The 19,385-nt window shown below is 33.1% G+C and overlaps 3 protein-coding genes across 5 annotated transcripts; all 3 read right to left on the bottom strand.

Moving 5' to 3' along the window:
* Positions 1–147: 147 nt before the first annotated feature.
* Positions 148–4,540, bottom strand: LOC120085282 (RNA exonuclease 4). 3 transcript variants are annotated; one of them, XM_039041192.1, is made up of 9 exons: positions 4,316–4,540; positions 4,153–4,231; positions 3,666–3,744; positions 3,002–3,083; positions 2,636–2,744; positions 2,119–2,207; positions 1,977–2,041; positions 1,805–1,883; positions 148–555 (listed from the first exon to the last, which is right to left on the bottom strand). In XM_039041192.1, the coding sequence occupies exons 1-9, from the start codon at positions 4,406–4,408 to the stop codon at positions 409–411; spliced, it is 822 nt and encodes a 273-aa protein (XP_038897120.1). In that variant the 5' UTR covers positions 4,409–4,540; the 3' UTR covers positions 148–408. The 3 variants fall into 3 exon arrangements, with proteins under 3 accessions (XP_038897120.1, XP_038897121.1, XP_038897122.1); XM_039041193.1 differs by having other exon boundaries at positions 4,319–4,540; XM_039041194.1 differs by having other exon boundaries at positions 4,340–4,538.
* Positions 4,541–6,509: 1,969 nt separating this feature from the next.
* LOC120085058 (uncharacterized exonuclease domain-containing protein At3g15140) lies at positions 6,510–9,534 on the bottom strand. Its single transcript, XM_039040900.1, has 6 exons — positions 9,117–9,534; positions 8,451–8,653; positions 7,927–8,007; positions 7,536–7,661; positions 7,239–7,362; positions 6,510–6,865 (listed from the first exon to the last, which is right to left on the bottom strand). The coding sequence occupies exons 1-6, from the start codon at positions 9,357–9,359 to the stop codon at positions 6,668–6,670; spliced, it is 975 nt and encodes a 324-aa protein (XP_038896828.1). The 5' UTR covers positions 9,360–9,534; the 3' UTR covers positions 6,510–6,667.
* A 3,787-nt stretch (positions 9,535–13,321) lies between these two features.
* LOC120084974 (protein MAIN-LIKE 2-like) lies at positions 13,322–13,843 on the bottom strand. Its single transcript, XM_039040785.1, has one exon. It carries the CDS (start codon positions 13,841–13,843, stop codon positions 13,322–13,324), a length of 522 nt encoding a protein of 173 aa, XP_038896713.1.
* Positions 13,844–19,385: the final 5,542 nt, after the last annotated feature.

Here is a 19,385-nt window from a genome sequence, read left to right as displayed (position 1 = left end):
CCACCAAAATATAGTAGTTCTTGAGATTGAGATCAAAAATTGGATCCCATCTCAGTAACTATTGTACTAAAAAAATAAAAAATAAAAAAAATAAAAATAAAAATAACCATTGTTTTACTTTCACATTATTATATAGCTAACTATAACTTAAAATCACAACATAAGCAATATTATTCACTTTAGGATATTAGGTTGATGCATCCATACAATATTGATAACCAGTAATTCTTGTCGAGCCTGAGGATCAAAAAATTGGCCAAGAACACAGACCAATAGTCTCACTCATAATAAAGAATGGAACTCATGGTTTCAAATGCCTGTAATTTACCCACTTCTAAGTTCTATACTAACAAGTTACACATTTTTGTAAGATCTAAGTCGGATTAAGATATTAGGAGTTTGATTTGATCATTCAAAACCACCTCCATCCTTGGATTTCTTCCTTCGCTTGCGTTTCTTCTGCTTCAATTTAAGCTTTATTTCACCTTTGACACTCTTTTCCCACTCTTTTCTTTTCTTCTGATAGAGCAGCATTGCAGAACGAGCATCTTCTACCTACAAAAGAAAGTTCACCCAAATTTCACAAATCTTTCAAAACAAAATGTCCCATGACAACATATTAATAATGTCAAGAAACCAATCTGGTTAAAATTTGTCACAAGCTGTTGGCATCGATATTAATAGAGGAAGCCGGAACGATATATGGATTCCTAGAATTTGCAAAATGAGGTCAGACAGGGTAGTTAATTTGCACCTAGATGGGACTTCTTGCTTTTGGTGGTCATGAATCTTAGGATGAAAACAAGTAACATGGTGAAGTAGGACTCTTGTAAGTTGTAACATGGTGGTTAAGTGGGGCCCTTGTAAGTTGTAACTACCATAAAATATTGGAGGCAGCATAATTTTTTGTTTGTTAAATTACTACTATAGTCCTTAAACTTTCACGTTTATGTCTATTTGGTCCATGATCTTTCAAAATCAAAAGTATCGAATAAGTCCCAAAACATTCAAGGTCAAATAGATCCATGAACTTTTAAGAAAATACCTAATCAACCCTAACTTTGAATTTTATGTTGAATAAGTTCCTAGATTTTAAGAAGTGTAATAAATTCTTAAACTTCCAAATTTGTGTCCAATAGATCCCTGAAATTTTTAATCTCGCACCTAATACGTCCTTGATTTGGTTGATATATTTTTTAAAATTCACAAATCTACTGAACATAAAATTGAAATCCTAGTATTTTCTTAGACAATTTAAATTTTATATCTAGTAGATCAATTATGGGTTCATTTTTTTTTTTAAATTGAATATATCAAGGACCTTACTAGACATCATTTAAACTTTAAGGATTTCTTAAACTCAAAATTAAAATTCGAGAACTTAATAGACCATTTTGAAAATTTAAGAACCAAATTGACAAAGTCAAAAGTTCATAGACTAAACTTGTAAATTCGCAATTTAACCCCTTTTTATTTTATTTTGGGTAAACATTTCCAACTTTTTTGGAATTTAAAGTTGTTCCTTGTAATCAATACCCAATTTCAATTTCTTCAATGATAGTGTTCGAGTCAGCATGTGTTCCACCTCAACTAGTGATTAGTTTCACGGGATTACTATCGAACTCTATAACATTTGGTTGTCAAGAAAACTCTTAGATATAAAATTCAACCCACTCTATCAAGCCCCTTTATTATTTTCATGGCCCTTATTGACCATTAGGTCAACGCAAGTGGTATTCAATTTCTCTGGCAGTTTAACAAAAGACACTAAAAATATAAAGGATGAAAAGATCAGATAACTAACAGGACAGTGCTCCCCATTTTGGATCTCAACGCCAAGAAACTCAGCTGCAAGATGGCGCAGAGCTCTTCTACATCCTTCCCTGTTTCATCAAACATTTGAGAACACGGATGAATTTCACAGTAGAATTGAAAAGGTGGAAGTTATAAAGTACAATGGGGAGCCAAATCATTACTTCTGAAAGAATTGGTACTCGGAGGTGTCTCTCACATCCTGCTTGGGATGACTCAATAGCAATGCCTGTCAAATGAATGGAGAACTTTACTATAACTTGTCAGGTTTATATTTTGAACCATAAACTACATTAACCTAGATACCTTAAGATCATTACGCAAGGCATGGCCAACAAGAATCTTTCCTTTAATCAACTCAGCCACTCTCTTCTGGACAGTTGAAAAATCCTTCGCTGAAATTAAAAAATATATATCAATTTAGTCAATGACATTTCTGAAACCTAAAGTAAAGTAGACTATAAATCCCAGTTGGAAATCGAAGGATGAAAGACTGATTGGGCACAAGGAACTAAAAATCCAAATCCCAGACTATCTTGTTGAAAGAAAGGGGCAAAGTACAATACCCTATATTTGCTTTTCATTAATCTACTTATTCAAATTTTCACTTCTCTCTTAGTACATAGATAATTGTATAATTGTACATAGCTGGAAATTAGATTCTTCAACATCATTAAAACTCTTCAATGAAACAGATAACTCCAATCTCTTCCTTAAAATACATTTTGTTAGGTAAACATGTTAGGCAGCTGAGTATTATGGTTTTAATACATGTAAACAAAAAAATATACATATTAAAAGAAAAAAGGAAAACTAAAGTCACCTTTCTTCAAGTCGGAGGGTCTTATGCCACTAATTTGAGTACGAAAGTCAACCACGCGCTCTATAGGGCGTACAAACTCATCATATATAACATTCCCCCATTTGTTTACCTGCCATTAATTGGCACTACTGTTAGCAACTAATAATATAGACAGGTTAAACGTTACTCTTTGGTGCTCTGAGAAACTACTACTAATGACAATGAAAGTTGAACTATCAACCCCTCCAAAATAATAATAATAATAATAACCCATTCTCTTTCCTGATTGAAAGAGGTGTAAAGAGGTTCTCTCTCCACGTGTATGCTAAAAAACCAAATACATGGATACGAATCATAGGTGATCAAACTAAAAAAAGGAATGAATACCAGTGTAACTCGTCCAAGGGCACTTTTGTTACCTTGACCCACGCCAACCATTTCACAATCCATAGCAACTACATCTGTAAGACTGGCAAAAGTATGAAGATGGTTAGTAGTCGTTTCAGCTAAACTTCCAAAGGAACCAAACTATTTACTCTACATGTTTCGTCGGATTTTAATCCCAACGAGTTGAAATAAGAGTTTTTTCGAAAAACAAGAATATTGTGATTTGGAGTATACAAGTCAATTCTTTTTTGGTAAAGATAACAAGGGCAGGGAATCAAGTAATTTCAAGCTTAGAATTTCTTTTTTTTTCAAGCATTGAAGAACTTGAATCTTTGAATTATGAGAAGAAGCTGTACCATAATGTATTAGCAGATTTGGTATTTCCCAAACTACAGGATTAGAAGCCAAGCCACACATAGAACTTGATATATATGTTTAGTTCCAAGTTCATTCATAATTTTATAGCATAATTTAGTCACATGAACTTGCTATGCTGCTTATGATAGTCAAGAATTGAATCATCATTAAAATTATCTGTCATTTATCAATGCCACTCCAGTAGTTGGTGATTATACAACTAGAAATATTTTCAATATGCATCCAAAGTAAGTAGAAAACAACTTCTATGTTCTTCAACTAATGTAAAATAATTCTAAAAGATTACCTAAAGTCATCGTTCACCGGAATGAGAATATTCTTCTGGGAATGATTTGACTCCACATCAGATCTTTCCTTGCGTTTCCCTGTAAACGCAGGTCGCACAAGTTAACTAAATCACTACATTATGACAACAAAATCTACGTGAATTCATTAGAATGAAACCAAAACAAAACTTGTTTGGTCATTCTAAACATTTCATGAACTAAGAACTTCCCGATACAATAATTTGAAAACCCCAGTTCCTAAAATCAAAAGCACACACCATCTCAAATGACGATTGCAGCAAAACCCTCTTTTCACTTTCTGCGTTTGAATTAGTAAGGCTCATACAATAACATGGAAGTAAAGATAACAGGTAGCACAACAGAGTTCATCAAACAAGGGCATGAAATATTCATAATTCTCTGTAAATGAGAAACTACGAAATCAATCGTGATCCTCCAAAAGCAGGAAAGCAACTTTGAACGGAGGGGTATTAGAAGAACTCTTACCTAAAAGGGTCTTTGATGAAGCTTCGGATTTCGGAACAGTAGACGACCGTGAATGGTTTGAACCAAGGGGTTTGAGCTTCTGCAGGATCAAAATAGATAGAAATCAGTGACGGAAAGAGAGGGGAAAACGAGGAATGGAGGGAGGAAGAAGAAGAAGAACAACAACAACAACAACAACAAGTAGTACTTGTTGGAGTAGCGCCCAATTGGGGTTCAACAATTTGGGTTTAGAGGTCTTTTTGAGCTGAGATTCCATAATGTTGAAGTTCCCGCTTTGACGGCCAACGCCCAAAATTCACATACTACTAATATCCGCCACTTCGGTCGTCTTCTAGCCCGGTGGCCCTAAACCGGAAAACAGGGACGGAGGGTTCTAATTTGTGGTATGTTAAATTACAAATTTAGTTTAGTTGTCTCTAAATTTTTTTAAGTATTTATAAGTGCTAAACTTTTGATTCTATGGCTAAATTTTTAAATTTTATAAAAGATTTATAAGCTTTTATGTTCATTAATCATAAATCTATAACATGTATTTTTTTTAATTCATATAAATAGAGATTTAAAAATTTTTTATTAGACATAAAATTAATTTTTATACTTAATAGATTAATTGTCAATTATTTTCTTTTAAAAGATCGAATATACCTGAATTCATTATATACAAAATTAAAAGTCTAAAAACATGTTAGACACTCCTAAAAGTTTAAAGACCAAATAAATATGAATTAGTTCAAGGTCTAAACTTGTAATTGAACTAAATGGTTTATACTATTTTTTATGGTTTTAAATGTCACCTCTAAACTTATCCAGGTACATCGATGCTCATTCTAAACTTTTTAAAAACTAAAAATCAATTGGTAATAAAAGAAAAAAAAATCATAGATAGATAAAAGCCCTGTGGTTTGATAAAAGCCTCATAAATAATCTCTATATAACTTTCTCCAAATAATAAAGATCAAATTTATAATTTAACCAAGATTAATGCAACATAGGGGTTAACACGTCAATAATTTTTCCAACATTTTCTAATAGATTTAAGACGATCTTTTAGGCCCATTTGGTAACTATTTCATTTTTTATTTTTGATTTTTAAAAATTAAGTTTTTTCTCCTTTTTTACCATGGTTTGCATCTTTCTAGCCAAAATTTAAAAACAAAAACAAATTTTAAAAAACTTTTCTTTTCTATTTTTTAGTTTTCAAATTGTGGCTTGATTTTTAAAAATATGGATATCAAGTAGATTACAAAACAAGAAACCTAAAAGTTGGAGTGTTTGTAGGTATTGAAATTTTGGAAAGTAGTTATTGCACACTATATGATTGTCTCACACAATGTCCTAGCAAATTCAGAAACATAGTAAACAGAGAGTAAATCAAAGATAAATACACTGAGATTGGTGACTAAGTTCAGTGATAAACCACCTACGTTTGGGGGCAATGTGCCCAGGAAAGATATTTCACTAATATATAAAAGTTAAAAATTTACAACGTTGTACTTATCTGTAAATGACTCACATACAACCCGACTTAGCTGATCACCTCTGCTCCCCTAGATGTGAGACTCCATCTCTCTTAAACTTAGGCTCCCCCTAAGTGTGTGAGATTCTCTGTCACTTGATAATATCTTTCCTTATACTTGTGAACTATCCTTCATATAAGAACCATCTCTCTTAAACCTAGGCTCCCCCTAAGTGTGTGAGATTCCCTCTCACTTGATGATATCTTTCCTTATACTTGTGAACTCCTTTCACATAAGAACTTAGGCTTTCCTAAATCTTGATTCATACCTTAGGCTCCTCCTAAGGCGTGTGAAATCCTTCTCGATCAATAATGTCTTAAGCTCCCCTTAAGACCGAACAAGAAACGCTCACTGTAAGAACAAGTAAAGAACACGCCGCCACAAACAAACCACAAAACCTTCTTGAATTCGATGCAATATAGTAGATTTTCTGTCAAACACACTCAACGATCTTACAAAATAATATGTATAGCAACCCTAGCATGAGGACATATTGAGCTTAAATAGCACAGCAGAATAATGGAAAAAATCTCCACATAAAATCGTCAGATCACCAAAAAGGAAAACAACCCATATAAATCATTCTGCAGAATAAATTAAGTAAGAGAAAAAATATTCTATAGATTTGACAACTTGAAGAACAATCTCTAAGACAGATACCACCAGATACAACTCCTGAAAGCTCAAGAAGTTAATGCCAGGAACTTAAACAAATATTCAATATCATAATTCTAACAAGTTTCATTTTAAAAATCTAAAAACCAAAAACTGAATGGTTACTAAGTGGGGCCTTAAGAATCAAATATACCAGGTATAAAAGGAGACAATTAGAGAAGCACATTGGTAAAATTTCAACACTTGAAACATATCAGAACTGATTAACAAATACATCTACAACTCATGAGATCTCTTGTAGCTACTTTAGCTACTTCAAGATTTAGCCATTCCATGTATCATCCTAACAAATATTGATGATAACTTGCTGAAGATAGCCACCACTAAATACGGTTCTCAAAAAGAAACTTAACATGTTGAGGAGATTTGGGATTCCTTCGTGCAGTGGTCTGTAAATGTGCACCATCAGCAACCATTCTCTGCATCACTCTCACAATGTTCTTTGTATCATCTATACCAAGGTGATGGCTTCCCACCAAGGGTATTTCAAGTTGTCTCATCATTGTTGCCATTCCCGTCGCCTACCAATTACCATCCAAAGTAAAGAACTTCATCAATAATTGGTTGTATAAGATCCATTCTCAGAGAAACTAAACAAATTATGGCGTATATGAACAACAGAAGCTAAAGCAATCAATAACATCTACTCTAACAGAGAACGTCATTTCCATTCAAGTCTTTCCCATGTAGAATAATGAATATTGAACTCTGTTTTGAAAATTGTAAACCAATATGTTGTGTTTTGTAATGCTTATGGTATGATCTATCCAAGCGAAGAGAAGTAAAACCGTCAGCTCTGAATCCTAAAAGTAACATAATTTGTTTCTCCATTGCCGACAGAACAATAAAGCCACTCAAGATGCTACAAACTCTTATTTTGACAGGATATGGTACCTTCTTATTGTAAAAGTTGAGATAGACATCTTTAATATTGATCCACTCCATAAAATAGTCAGGAAGTTTCATCTTCGATACGCTACATTGATGTGGGGCCTGAGTTTTTATATCCCAGTTGCCACTGGTACAAGCAAAAGAGAACATGAATCATTAGATAATCAATCTTTAACATTATAACAAGGTGAAAAAATCTAGTGGTTGTTGGGCAAACTCCCGATACACATAGCACATTAACAATATGAATAAATGAACAATTTAGCGAGTGTAAAAGTAGATCGAGAAAAGGAGGTTTACCATGTCACAAATGCTGCTCGGTCAAGAACACCGCCCAGTTCCTTCCTCCATAGCTGATGCTGAACCAGCCAATCTTCGAACTCTTGAATAACATCCTTGAACAGTATGGCTGTGTCATGCCAGACACTGTAATTTATAATATGGAACTATCAGCTAGTAAAAAAAAAAGTTCCATTAGAATCTTAATGGGAGTTGTCAGCATACTGCAGAAAAAAAAATTAGTCCTACCAAAGTAGCATCGGACATGTACATCATACGATCAGGTTTTGAAATACATCCTAAAGTCAAGGCCTTGATCAACGTTTGATCGATACTTCAGAAATAAATGAATGCAGATGCACAATAATGTCGAACATTATCAAGCCTTCACCATACAAGATTAGAAGCATACCGGTCAACTCCAAACTTGCCATATTTTCCTTCAATGTACTCATTTATCCTTTGTTCACTCATTCTTGATGGCCTAACAAACCTGAGGAAGGATTTAAGGCAGTGGTTAACAAACGTGGCAACCAAGAAAGAAAAAACATAAATCTCTAGTTCTAAATTACACGAATAACATTTGTTGACATTCTTGGAAGTTAAACCATTTGACATGATCGGGTTACTAGCAATAAAAAGCCAGTCAATGTCATCTCTCAACCACACAGAAGCCAAATTTTCTAAAATAGTTCCAAAATAAGTGAACATTTTACCCCATACTTATATAGTATGCGCATCAGGAAATGTGGTGTAAAGGGCTAGAGATGCATAAAATATAAATTTTATGCATAAATTTTTTCCAGGTCCATTTTAGAAGAAAACAGGTCACAGGGAAATATAGAGATGCATAAAATATAAAATCTGCCAAGTGGAAAGAGATTGATAACATAACCAATAGCAAGAATGAGCACGTTAAAAAGAAGCAGGTAGAACCTGTGGAAAAAACCTGTCACACCCATTGTCTTGGCATTGACCAATATGACTGGAAACTCAATTATTTCAACTTTACCCTCCAGATCAAGCACCAGAAAAAAATCAACGTCCTGAATTCGCATATGGTTTGACCTAGCAACATCTACCTGAAGCTCCATGGAGATATCATGATTGAACTTCTTTATGTGGAGTGGATCATCCATCTAGACAAGACAATAAATATCTAAATTCGGCTGCGAAACTTCAGCTGGGAAATCAAGTCAAAACCATCAGAACACACAACATAACACGAGTCTGATCAACAGTGAAAGATGGTTGTACATTCGTATCCTTTTCTAGAATTCTAACATTTCCTATTTTGTTCAAATGTGTTACAAATTTTCCACTCTTAGAATTAAAATGACATTTCGATAATCCTACCCTTCAATTCTCAAATTATGGAGTTCCTAATCAAAATTCAACTAGTAGACAGCTTAACACACAGGAAAAGCGAGCAAAAGCTCTGTGAGGAATATCGTCGAACACGTGGTGTACAGCACCAAACTAGCAACTTAGCACCCACCGTCAAGAAGGATCTTCAATCATTTCAGAAAATGGAAGCAAAGAAAACAAAAAAGCGTTCGAAAAACGCGAACACAGCAACTCAGATCCGGAATTGAAAAATACCATTGTGCACTTGCCCTGTGTGAAATACAAACACGTGGGCCTCCAACGATTATCCGCCACATCGGGGAATTCAGAGGGAGGTGAAGAAGATGGTTCGTGGGATATGGGGAGAGCTGAATGGCATCGGAGATCGAAAGGTGTGCGAGAAGAACAAATTGAGGAAGAGAGAGACAACGGAACCAGAGAATGGCATGGGATTGAGTAGATTGGTGAAAGCTTAAGCAGGGGAGCTCTCAGAAACATTGGATTGAAATGAACGGAAGTGAGCGGTTGTTGTACAGTGTACACTCCGACGGTCGACCGGAGCCGGGGAAGACGACGGACGTTGGAGTGGTCGAATTCTGAGCAGCAACAATATATTTTTCAGAAGATTATTAAAAATCATTTTAGTTTACATTTTTATTTTCATTTATCGATTGCTTAAATTTAAACTAAAAAAGACAAACAAAAATGAATTAAATTACAAGTTTAATCTAGGCGTTGCCGTTGGGAGAGGGAGTTGGGTGTGAAATGTGGCCTTTTGGAACCACTCCTATTAAGAAGGTTGTTTTGGCCTCTCTTAATTAAATCGGATCATTATGGATGGTGTGATTGGAGAGTATGTTTTGTGTGGGCGGTCTTGTGGATGTTCGAGTGAGGTGGAGAGATCTTGGTGCTTGAGGGCTATCTTGCGAGAGATAGATTCAAGCATCTAGTTCTTATTGATGATCGACGATGGACGGTCTTATTTGTTCGGTGGATGTTTCTGTCGGGGGCGCGATTTTGGATTCATGTAGGTCTACGTGGTTTTATTATGCAGAGAGTAGTTAAAGGCGTGGTTGTCAAGTTCATGGATGGTGGAGGAGGTTAAAGGTGGTCGACAGTGTCTTGCGAGCTGCTTGAGATCTGGGGTCTTATTCAGGCCCGGACTTAGGGTGAGGGAGGAGGATTATTGGGTTTGAGTGTCGGATGCTAGTGATCGGTTTTCCTATCGCTAGTGCGTGGGAGAGTTTGCGTCCTCGTGGACATCCTAGGGTGTCTTAGGCTGGTATTTTATGGGCGGAGTGGTATTCCGCGTCACTTCTTCTGTGTGTGGTTAGCTATGAGGGACAGGTTGGGTACGGGGGATTGGTTGAGGAGTTGGGGTGTGGTGGGGGTGTCTTCTGTGTGGGGAGGTGTGGAGTCGCGGGATCATTTATTTTTCGAGTGTGGGTTTAGGAAAGAGGTGTGGTCTGGGGTGTTTGCGTCAGTTGGGTTTGTCTCATCGGGTGACGGGTTGGGATGTAGAGTTGAGTTGGTTGTGTCGAGCGGGGTTGGGTAAGGGGGTGCGTAGTAAGTTGTTCCGTGTTTTCTGGTGTACTTCCATATACTACATCTGGCAGGAGCGTAATCGGTGGTTACATGGAGGTCGACCGAGGTCGGTGTCTGCTCTGATTCACCTTATAATCTCTACAGTTTGTGCTCGCGTTGCTTCCTGGCGGGTTAATCTTCTTGGTCTTATCTAGTGTGTTTACGGATTTTTTTTTTTTTTTGGAACTTTACATTGTTCTTTGTTTTGCTATGTCCCTAATTTGTGGGATTTTGGGTTCTTTTCTCTAGCTTTCTCCTTGGTGGTTTGCGAGTTTGTGTTTATGTGTTGGTTTTGTTCTGGTATTATCTTGTTGGCTTTGTTTTGGTTTTGTTTCCTTATCTTTGCTTGTGCTTTGTTGTTTTGATGCCTTGATCCTGAGCTGTGGGTTCCCCTTTGTGGTATAATAATATCGCCTATTCTAAAAAAAAGAAAATGAGTCAATTTATTTACAAATATAGTAAAATATGATTGTCTATCACGATCTATATTGAAAAATATTTACAACAGTTTTACCATTTAAAATAATTATCTAAGTCTTTGAGTTATGTTTGTATCTATTTAGCCTTTAAATTTTAAATTTTATTTTTAATAGGCACTAAGTTTTCATTTTTATTTTTAGTACTTCCAAAACTTCCATAGACTCTAAATTTTAAAACAATTAATTGATCTATTAGATATAATTTTGAATATCATGTCTAATGCAACGGAAAAAAATCGATTTTGTATATAGTAAATTCGTAAATTAAAAAAAAAATTGAGGATCATATCTATAATTTTGATATGGACCAACTAGTACAAATAAACTTCAAAGTTTAGGGATTAAATGTGTAATTTAACCAAAACAAAATTTGTAAATTTCAAATCTGAATTTTTTGTGATGTCTAAATTATATTTAAAAAAATGAGTATAATAAAGGTAGGTATGGGATGGGTTATTTAGATTTGTAAGGGGTTTTGAAAGTTAATTAGGGAAAATGGGAAGTTTGAAATTTATTTAGGGGAAAGGGAGACTTTTTTTGTCCCCATCCGAATGCGTCTCTTCAAGAGACGCATTCGACAATATTTTATTTTATTTTTTTCCCGTAATGAATAATATTTTATTAATTTTTTTCGCACTGAATGTATCTCTTGAAGAGACGCATTCATTAAAAAAAGGATGCGTTTCTTGAAGAGATGCATCCCTAAAAAAATAATAAAATAATAAAATATTTTTGCTATCATTTTTTTCATTCTTTTAACAACCCGAAACCTAACTCTTTCATTACTTATGCTTTTTTACAATTAATAAGATTTCATTTGTTTAGTTCTAAATCATTCTTATCTAAAATCAACAATCTCACTAATCTCGTTTTTTATTTTGATAGTAATGTTATTAGTTTTTTAATCGTATAAACAATAATGTTATTTTGAGATTAAGAAATTTTTGTGATTGATTCGATATACTCAATATTAATTTTTAATTTCAAATTATTGTTTTTATTTAAAGCTGTTAGAAACTTATGCAAAAATATAGATATTAACTTTTGACTATTGTAAATAATATTCAAAGTTCTTTAGGATCTGTTATAGACTGCAAGTGCATTTTTTCGTAATTGAATTTCATTAATAAATTTAATCATATGTACAATGTTCTTTATTCACGACTGGAAGAAGATCCTCTATTACACCTAGATCGATCATGTTGAGTGACATAGTGTCCACGATCACCACGCCCTCTTACACTTGATGGTTGACTTTCCTCTGCAAAGTGTATACCCTCACTACATTGTGATCATGGATATTTGGATGGACATGTGAAGTTTTTCCTTCTTCCATGCTTAATGTACTAAGGGTTGTTGGAAAAAATTCAAATGTTGAGGGAGACATCATAGAAGTATGTGTAAAATGATCAAGTGGCGTTGTTGAATATTCATTCCGAACATTAGGTCGAATAGGAACATCCTCATGTCTTGCTGGATCACCTTGTACTTTCATTGGCACATCACCATCGAAATATCGCACTCTATATATCGAGGTGAGTCTACGCAAGGTTTGAGCAAATATTGGCAAATTTGGAAGCTCGGCCTGAAAAAGAATTTAATAACAAGTTAATGACTTTAAAATTTATTTTGGTATGCAATGAAGAAATAAAATCAAACAATCATAGTAAACAATAAACTCATACCAACAAGTGATAGAATACTCCTGCTTTAGTTATGTACCGCCTGCTCACAATGGAATACCAGGTTCGGTACCTACACCATTGTTAATAAGAGGTCTATTACCAACCAAACTTGTCGATTTTCCCATATTGAAATTTGAGGAGCCAAATATGCAATCCAGTCTCGCTCATACCTGCCCCTTAGATCGTGTGAATGAAGTCGGACGTCTGTGTTGCAAGGTTGAAGAATTTGTTGCAACATCCCAAATTGACACATCCCACGATTTGGGTGATGTCACTACACAATGAAGAAGCATATGAGTGGACATCTGGATGTCCATATCTCATTACCATCGAGACAGTATGACGACAATAGTTGGATAAGATGATTATATGGCTCCCAAATAATCTATATGCATATGTGTCAAAAAAATGAATTAACCAAAAGATTGTAACATTATGAATATATGATATATGAATTAATAAAATATTACCTGGTTAGGCATATGTATATCGAGTATGTGCCTATACTGTACTAGAACATGTGTAGGTGCTCTAATTACATAATAGTTGTCATTCCATCTACAACAATCAGAAGTTGAATTTTAGCTATTAGTATTTCATAATGAACACAACAATAATGAGGTAAATATGCTTACCTTACTGCAAGTGGTCTGTCACCTAAGTTATTCTCGTATCTATGGAGTCGTCGAGGCGCTAAAAGAGGAAATCTATCTCATGCCCAAATTTGTAGCAATAAAAGTAGGCCTGCAATGTCTTTTCCATCTATAACTACACCCTTGTGTAGTTTCCCATACAACCATGCAAGACATTCAGCGTCCCAATTGTAAATCCCGGCAACATCAAAATCCACCAAGAGAGGAAGATACATCAGGTGCACTCTGCTGTTGGATTTGTCAGAAAATACCAATCCTCCAATCAACGTGAAAATATATGCTCGAGTATATCGTTGTAGGTCCTCCTCATCTGCATGGTCTGGTAGATGGGCGAAGTTTTTAAAATGATCAGCTAACCATGGCAGACTTAGACGACCTCCCTTAAGAACGGCGTCATTCGTGGTTACGCCTAAAAGAAGGGCACAAAGTTGTTCCCAATCATAATTTAGAGACTTGATTAATGGTCTTCCATTAATCGGGAGTTCAAATTGGATGGCTACATCTTGAAGTGTAATTGTACACTCTCCATGCAACATGTGGAAAGTGTGTGCCTCTTGCCGCCATCGTTCCACTAATGTCATTATTAGATGCCAGTCTAGTTGTATAAATTTTATACAAGAGACTCCGTAGAATTCTGCAGCTCATAGATAGTTCAATATATGAGGGTCTGGGTTCTCGTGCCTGCGAATAACAGCCTCTCTTCGCCAATAATGCATTGCATCGATATGCTCGTCTTCCCAAACAACCTTGGATCTATGGTTGCACTGTAAGTACAAAACCGAATCGTTGTATGGCCTTGTGGTAACATCCTCATCCATCTGGTCCCATAAAAACAATGGCGTATACAACCAGATAGACGTGACCATTTGCATCAACTGAGGTAGCTATTAACAATGTTCCTTCATACTTCCCATACAAATGGGTTGCGTCAATTTGAAGTAGCGGCCTGCAATGCTTGAAACCATCAATAACAGGCCCAAATAACCAAAACACGCTACTGAACATTACAATCCTTTCATCATAATCCACCTCATTTAGCCTTCAATGGACGACTGTACTGAGGCTTGTGATTTGTAAGATATTCATCAATTTGGGTAGCAAATTGTACGATTCGATCCAATCTCTGAATATCTTCACAATTGCCTTTCTTCTTCCATCCCACACTTTCCATTAACTGACGGAATAACCATACTTTTTCAAGATAATATCTTGTAATGTTTTGATGTCAACTAACGGATTTTTTTCACTATGTTGCTTACCTTAGATGCAATTATATCTGAGTCCAATTGATTGTGATCCTGACTCAGTCTTGCATACACACAAGAATGCGGGTCATTGTATTGGGTAATTTCAATACTGTGTTTTTTTACGGCAAACAGCGTGAAGTCTCCACGTGCACCCATTGCCATATCTTTTACACTTGACATCCCATGTTGTTTTCTTCGATTCAATGACTTCAAAATTTTGGTGTCGAATGATTGAATAGTTTTTCACTACATTTTCTAAATCCAATTTGGAATTGAATATCATCCTCTTAAGTAGTGAATCAAACCCCATATTACTGTCTTCCCCCCTTATCAAATCGGATTCAATGGTCATCTCGTTCAGGTCTATCTCAGTAAATGTTTCGGGGACTTCATGTACGCCATAAAATTGACCAGTAGTGATCTAGATCGATATCATCATCGTCTATTTCAACTTCTTCGTCGTTTGTGGCAATAGTTAGATCACAATGCTCATCTTCCACATCATGACTCTCTAACTCAACAGTATTTCAACTTCTTCTTTCGTTGATGTTGAACTTGGGACACTGGGTTGAGATATATACAGTTCAACTCTATTTAGAAGGTATGGAGCGTTGCTCATCATGAACCATACATCAGTCTCACTTCGTAATGAAATGGAGATATAGAAAGTAGATCCCGCTACATAACTACCATATCTAAATATTACCTCTACTCCACCATCTTTATTTATGTATAAGGCATCACATAATCCATCGATTAATGTATTGAAGTCAACTTGACGATGCATGTTTATACGAACAGATGATTGTCTATCATATTCTATCCCGTTTGGCCCATTAACAATGTTTCTGTGCATATAACATAAAAATTCCACAACTTCCATCGTAGTTTGGCAAATGCAATCTGATATTTATCATAATATTTGTAAGTATATATTAGGCCAACTATATTAATGTGTTATTACTATTTTTTTAAAATATGTAAAAATAAAGGAATGTTTTTTTTTATAAATAATATCTACCTTCAAACAAAATAATAATAAAAAGTAGGTACAAAATCATTATAAATATTGTTACTGAAGACATGCATCATCATTTGACCATAAATCAATCATAAATATTCTTTTATATTGACATGAAATTTTGTTCTTTAATCACCATAAAATTTACAATATTAACGTGAATAATCCAAAATAAATTGACTAGATAAACCGTAAACATAACAACAACAACAACACAATATTACTAACAGTAACATTAACATTCAAACATTCAATATTCAATAATCAATACATCATTCCAAATAATAGTAAATAACTATATGCATACTCTTTGAATGACTTGATTGTAGAGTTTTCTCAAAAATAATAGCCACCGTAAAAAAAAAATCACTACAAAATTATGGAGATTTTATATTTTTGTTTCATTTCAGAAATAAAACGTCCAATTAACTAAATATAAAATAAATTCTCAAATTAATCCATTATAAAATACAACATTTTAGTTTAAATCCAATACCACTATTAACTTTAAATTCTTTCTTTAATTCGTTTTAGTTTTTTTTTCCTCCACAAAATAAAGTAATATCACTATTCTTTTTTTAATTCGTCTTAATTTTACATTAAAAGCTACTAATAAATTTTAAAATTTTGGCAAAATGAAAAAAGATTTAAGTATAACTTTTACATTTAAAAAGAATTATTTTTTCCCATTAAGAACATATTTAAATATCTATTTTTAGATTTCGTTAAAATTTTCTTTCATCGTGAATTAAAGATAATTTTATATTTTAAAAAATTTGTGTTAGATTATTTTTACTAAAAGTATGAAAAAAAAAACATTATTTTTACTATGTAATTTTTTTATTAATGATTTTTTTATATGTTTAAACAAAATAATTGAACATTTTAGTTTAAATCTAATACCACTATTAACTTTAAATTCTTTCTTTAATTCGTTTTAGTTTTTTTTCTTTTCTCCACAAAATAAAGTAATATCACTATTTTTTTTTTCCATTAAGAACATATTCTTAATTTTACATTAAAAACTACTTATAAATTTTTAATTTTTTTGCAAAATTAAAAAAGATTTAAATATAACTTTTACATTTAAAAAGATTTATTTTTCCATTAAAAACATATTTAAATACATATTTTTACATTTCGTTAAAATTTTCTTTCAACATGAATTAAAGATAATTTTTTATTTTTAAAAATTTGTGTTAGATTATTTTTACTAAAAGTATGAAAAAAAACATTATTTTTACTATGTAATATTTTTTTTTATTAATGACTTTTTTATATGTTTAAACATAAATAATTGAATTTTTTAGTTTAAATCCAATACCATTATTAACTTTAAACTCTTTCTTTAATTCGTTTTAGTTTTTTTTTTCTTTTCTTCACAAAATAAAGTAATATTACTATTTTTTTCAATTAGAAACATATTCTTAATTTTATATTAAAACTACTAATAAATTTTAAAATTTTGACAAAATGAAAAAAGATTTAAATATAAATTTTACATTTAAAAATATTTTTTTCCATTAAGAACATATTTAAATACCTATTTTTAGATTTCATTAAAATTTTCTTTCAACGTGAATTAAAAATAATTTTTTATTTTTGAAAATTTGAGTTACATTATTTTTACTATGTAATATTTTTTTTATTAATGACTTTTTTATATGTTTAAACATAAATAATTTGAGACTATGATGTAATATTTTAAAAATCACAGTTGAACATTCTAAACTATATATTTGAAATAATTATCATAATTTGATATGCATAAGAAATAGGTTGAGTTTATTTTGAACAAAGTGTGAGTTGTTTTAAAACAAAGTGTAAGATGTTTAGAAATATACATAAGAAATAGTTAGAAAATTTATACTTCTTTTTGAACAAAGTGTGAGTTGTTTGATTCCATTTAAAATCACCTAAATAAAAAATTTCATCCTAAAAAAAAAATACCAAAGTAGTAATAAGATTGCAAGGTAATTATTTTTAAAGAAATAGATAAAAACCAAAGAAGACATACTTACACTTTATTATATTTAACCAAAGAAGACATGCTCATTTTGATAACTAAATACCAACCAAGCAACAACAGAGTATCAACCAAATACCAAATATCAACCAAGAGTAAAATGGACTACATTAAAGTTTATTATATTTATTAGAGTTATTTTTAATACTTAACCCCAACATATATCATACAATGTAAATCACATGTAATTCTCCCTTATGATAACCCATTATAAGAAAAATATGTCAACTTATTAAAAAAAAAAATATTGCACCTTACCAAAAAAACTTTGCATCTTACCAAATATTGCAACTTACCAAAAAACTTTGAATAATATCCACTGCAAACAAAATAAACATTAAAAAAACCAGTAAAAATTATCAAAAACTTAATTCAAAGTTAAATAACAAAAATATAAAACACTACACTGAAACAAATTAATAATATGAAGGTGGAAATGAAGGTAGAAAATGATCGGTATTTGAAAATAAATGAAGAAGGTGGAAGAAATGAAGGAAATTTTGTTTTGGGTGAAGATGAAAGGAAGACTTCGGTGATGAAGGGGAAGATGAAATGAGGGTTTCAGTGAAGGGGAAGATGAATTCGGTGAAGGAGAGGATGAAATCGGTGAAGGGAAAGATAATTCGGTGGAAGAAATGAAGGGAAGCTGATTTTTTATGGTAGAACGAGGTGGTAGACGACAAAATTGGTAAGAACGATTCCTTTTGATTCAATTGCAAGAAAACAACCTCTTTTTAGAGATTTCTTAGTTTCATCTGTTCTAGCTTCATGTTTAGTAGAAAGCTGGGAAAAAGATTATTTTACCTAGGCTTTCCTATTATAGCAGGTTGTTCAAAGGGATTTCCTGTTTTTCATATTTATTCCGAACTACAGAACTTCGTTGGCAAAATGTGCTAAAGTAAGGCCTAATTGAAAATGAAGCGAATTATTGATTGTGTCATACCATTCCTGCTGCTACTGAAGGTGCTCGGAATGAATGGATTCTCTGGTAGAGGGGAGTCGAGGTGGAATTCTTTGGTGGGCTGGCTTAAAAGAAGCCTCCAATTGCAATTGCAGTAGGAGTAGCTACTTGTTTCATGGCTTTAATTTGAGCTTCAGATCCTGAATCTCCATAAATGAGTATGACTGGTTAAGGTGAGTGCTTTTTGCTATTCCACTGGTGTGACTTAGATACCCTTCCTTTGTGGTCAGAATGCGTCTGTTCAATATTTTATTTTTAATGTGACAAATAAAATAAAATAAAAATAAAATATTGTCGAAAGCGTCTCTTCAAGAGACGCATTCGAATAGGGACAAAATGGTCCCCCTTTCCCTAATTAACTTTTAACCCTCCCTCAAACCCGTATGGGATAAAGCCCAATACAGACCAATTATCACTTATTCACTATACTCTAGGGTTGGCAAAACTCTCCGTGGGGAATCCCTGATTTGACTACCTTATATATATATATATATATATATATATATATATTAGATATTTAACTTTTTACATTACCTAGTTTTTAATTTAGTCCAATCTAAGTCAACTAAAAACTAAAGTGTCGAAGCCCAAATCAAAAAGAATTTTAGAGAATTTTTTTTTAAAAAAAGCCCCATAGAAAAACAAAAGGGAAAACGGGGTGGGGATGGGATAAAATCCCAACAAGGGTAGGGACAGGGAACCCTCCCCCACCCCACGCGTGGCCCTGTTGCCAAACCTACTATGCTCACTTGAATTTTGTTATTATTAAATTGTTTAGTTTAAAATTTTATTTAATAATTTTTTTGGCTAAATTAAATGATAAATTGACTCTCAATTAAAAGGTTAGAGTTTCGAACTTTGCACTCAA

The sequence above is a fragment of the Benincasa hispida genome, chromosome 9 (genome assembly GCF_009727055.1).
Source record: "Benincasa hispida cultivar B227 chromosome 9, ASM972705v1, whole genome shotgun sequence".
NCBI classification, from domain to species: domain Eukaryota; kingdom Viridiplantae; phylum Streptophyta; class Magnoliopsida; order Cucurbitales; family Cucurbitaceae; genus Benincasa; species Benincasa hispida.
The sequence above is the reverse complement of the archived record's forward strand: the minus strand, read 5'-3'. Positions and strand labels throughout refer to the sequence as shown.

What these genes read in the sequence shown, in the direction of transcription:
- LOC120085282 (XM_039041192.1), bottom strand. Translation starts at nt 4,408, where the DNA reads ATGGAATCTCAGCTCAAAAAGACCTCTAAACCCAAATTGTTGAACCCC. An exon ending in TTCATCAAAGACCCTTTTAG is followed by an intron (nt 3,745 to 4,152) that starts GTAAGAGTTCTT and finishes CTGCGTTTACAG; the next exon opens with GGAAACGCAAGGAAAGATCT. An exon ending in CCGGTGAACGATGACTTTAG is followed by an intron (nt 3,084 to 3,665) that starts GTAATCTTTTAG and finishes TACTTTTGCCAG; the next exon opens with TCTTACAGATGTAGTTGCTA.
- LOC120085058 (XM_039040900.1), bottom strand. Translation starts at nt 9,359, where the DNA reads ATGTTTCTGAGAGCTCCCCTGCTTAAGCTTTCACCAATCTACTCAATC. An exon ending in CACAGGGCAAGTGCACAATG is followed by an intron (nt 8,654 to 9,116) that starts GTATTTTTCAAT and finishes TGTCTTGTCTAG; the next exon opens with ATGGATGATCCACTCCACAT. An exon ending in CGAGCAGCATTTGTGACATG is followed by an intron (nt 7,363 to 7,535) that starts GTAAACCTCCTT and finishes TGCTTGTACCAG; the next exon opens with TGGCAACTGGGATATAAAAA.
- LOC120084974 (XM_039040785.1), bottom strand. Translation starts at nt 13,843, where the DNA reads ATGACATTAGTGGAACGATGGCGGCAAGAGGCACACACTTTCCACATG.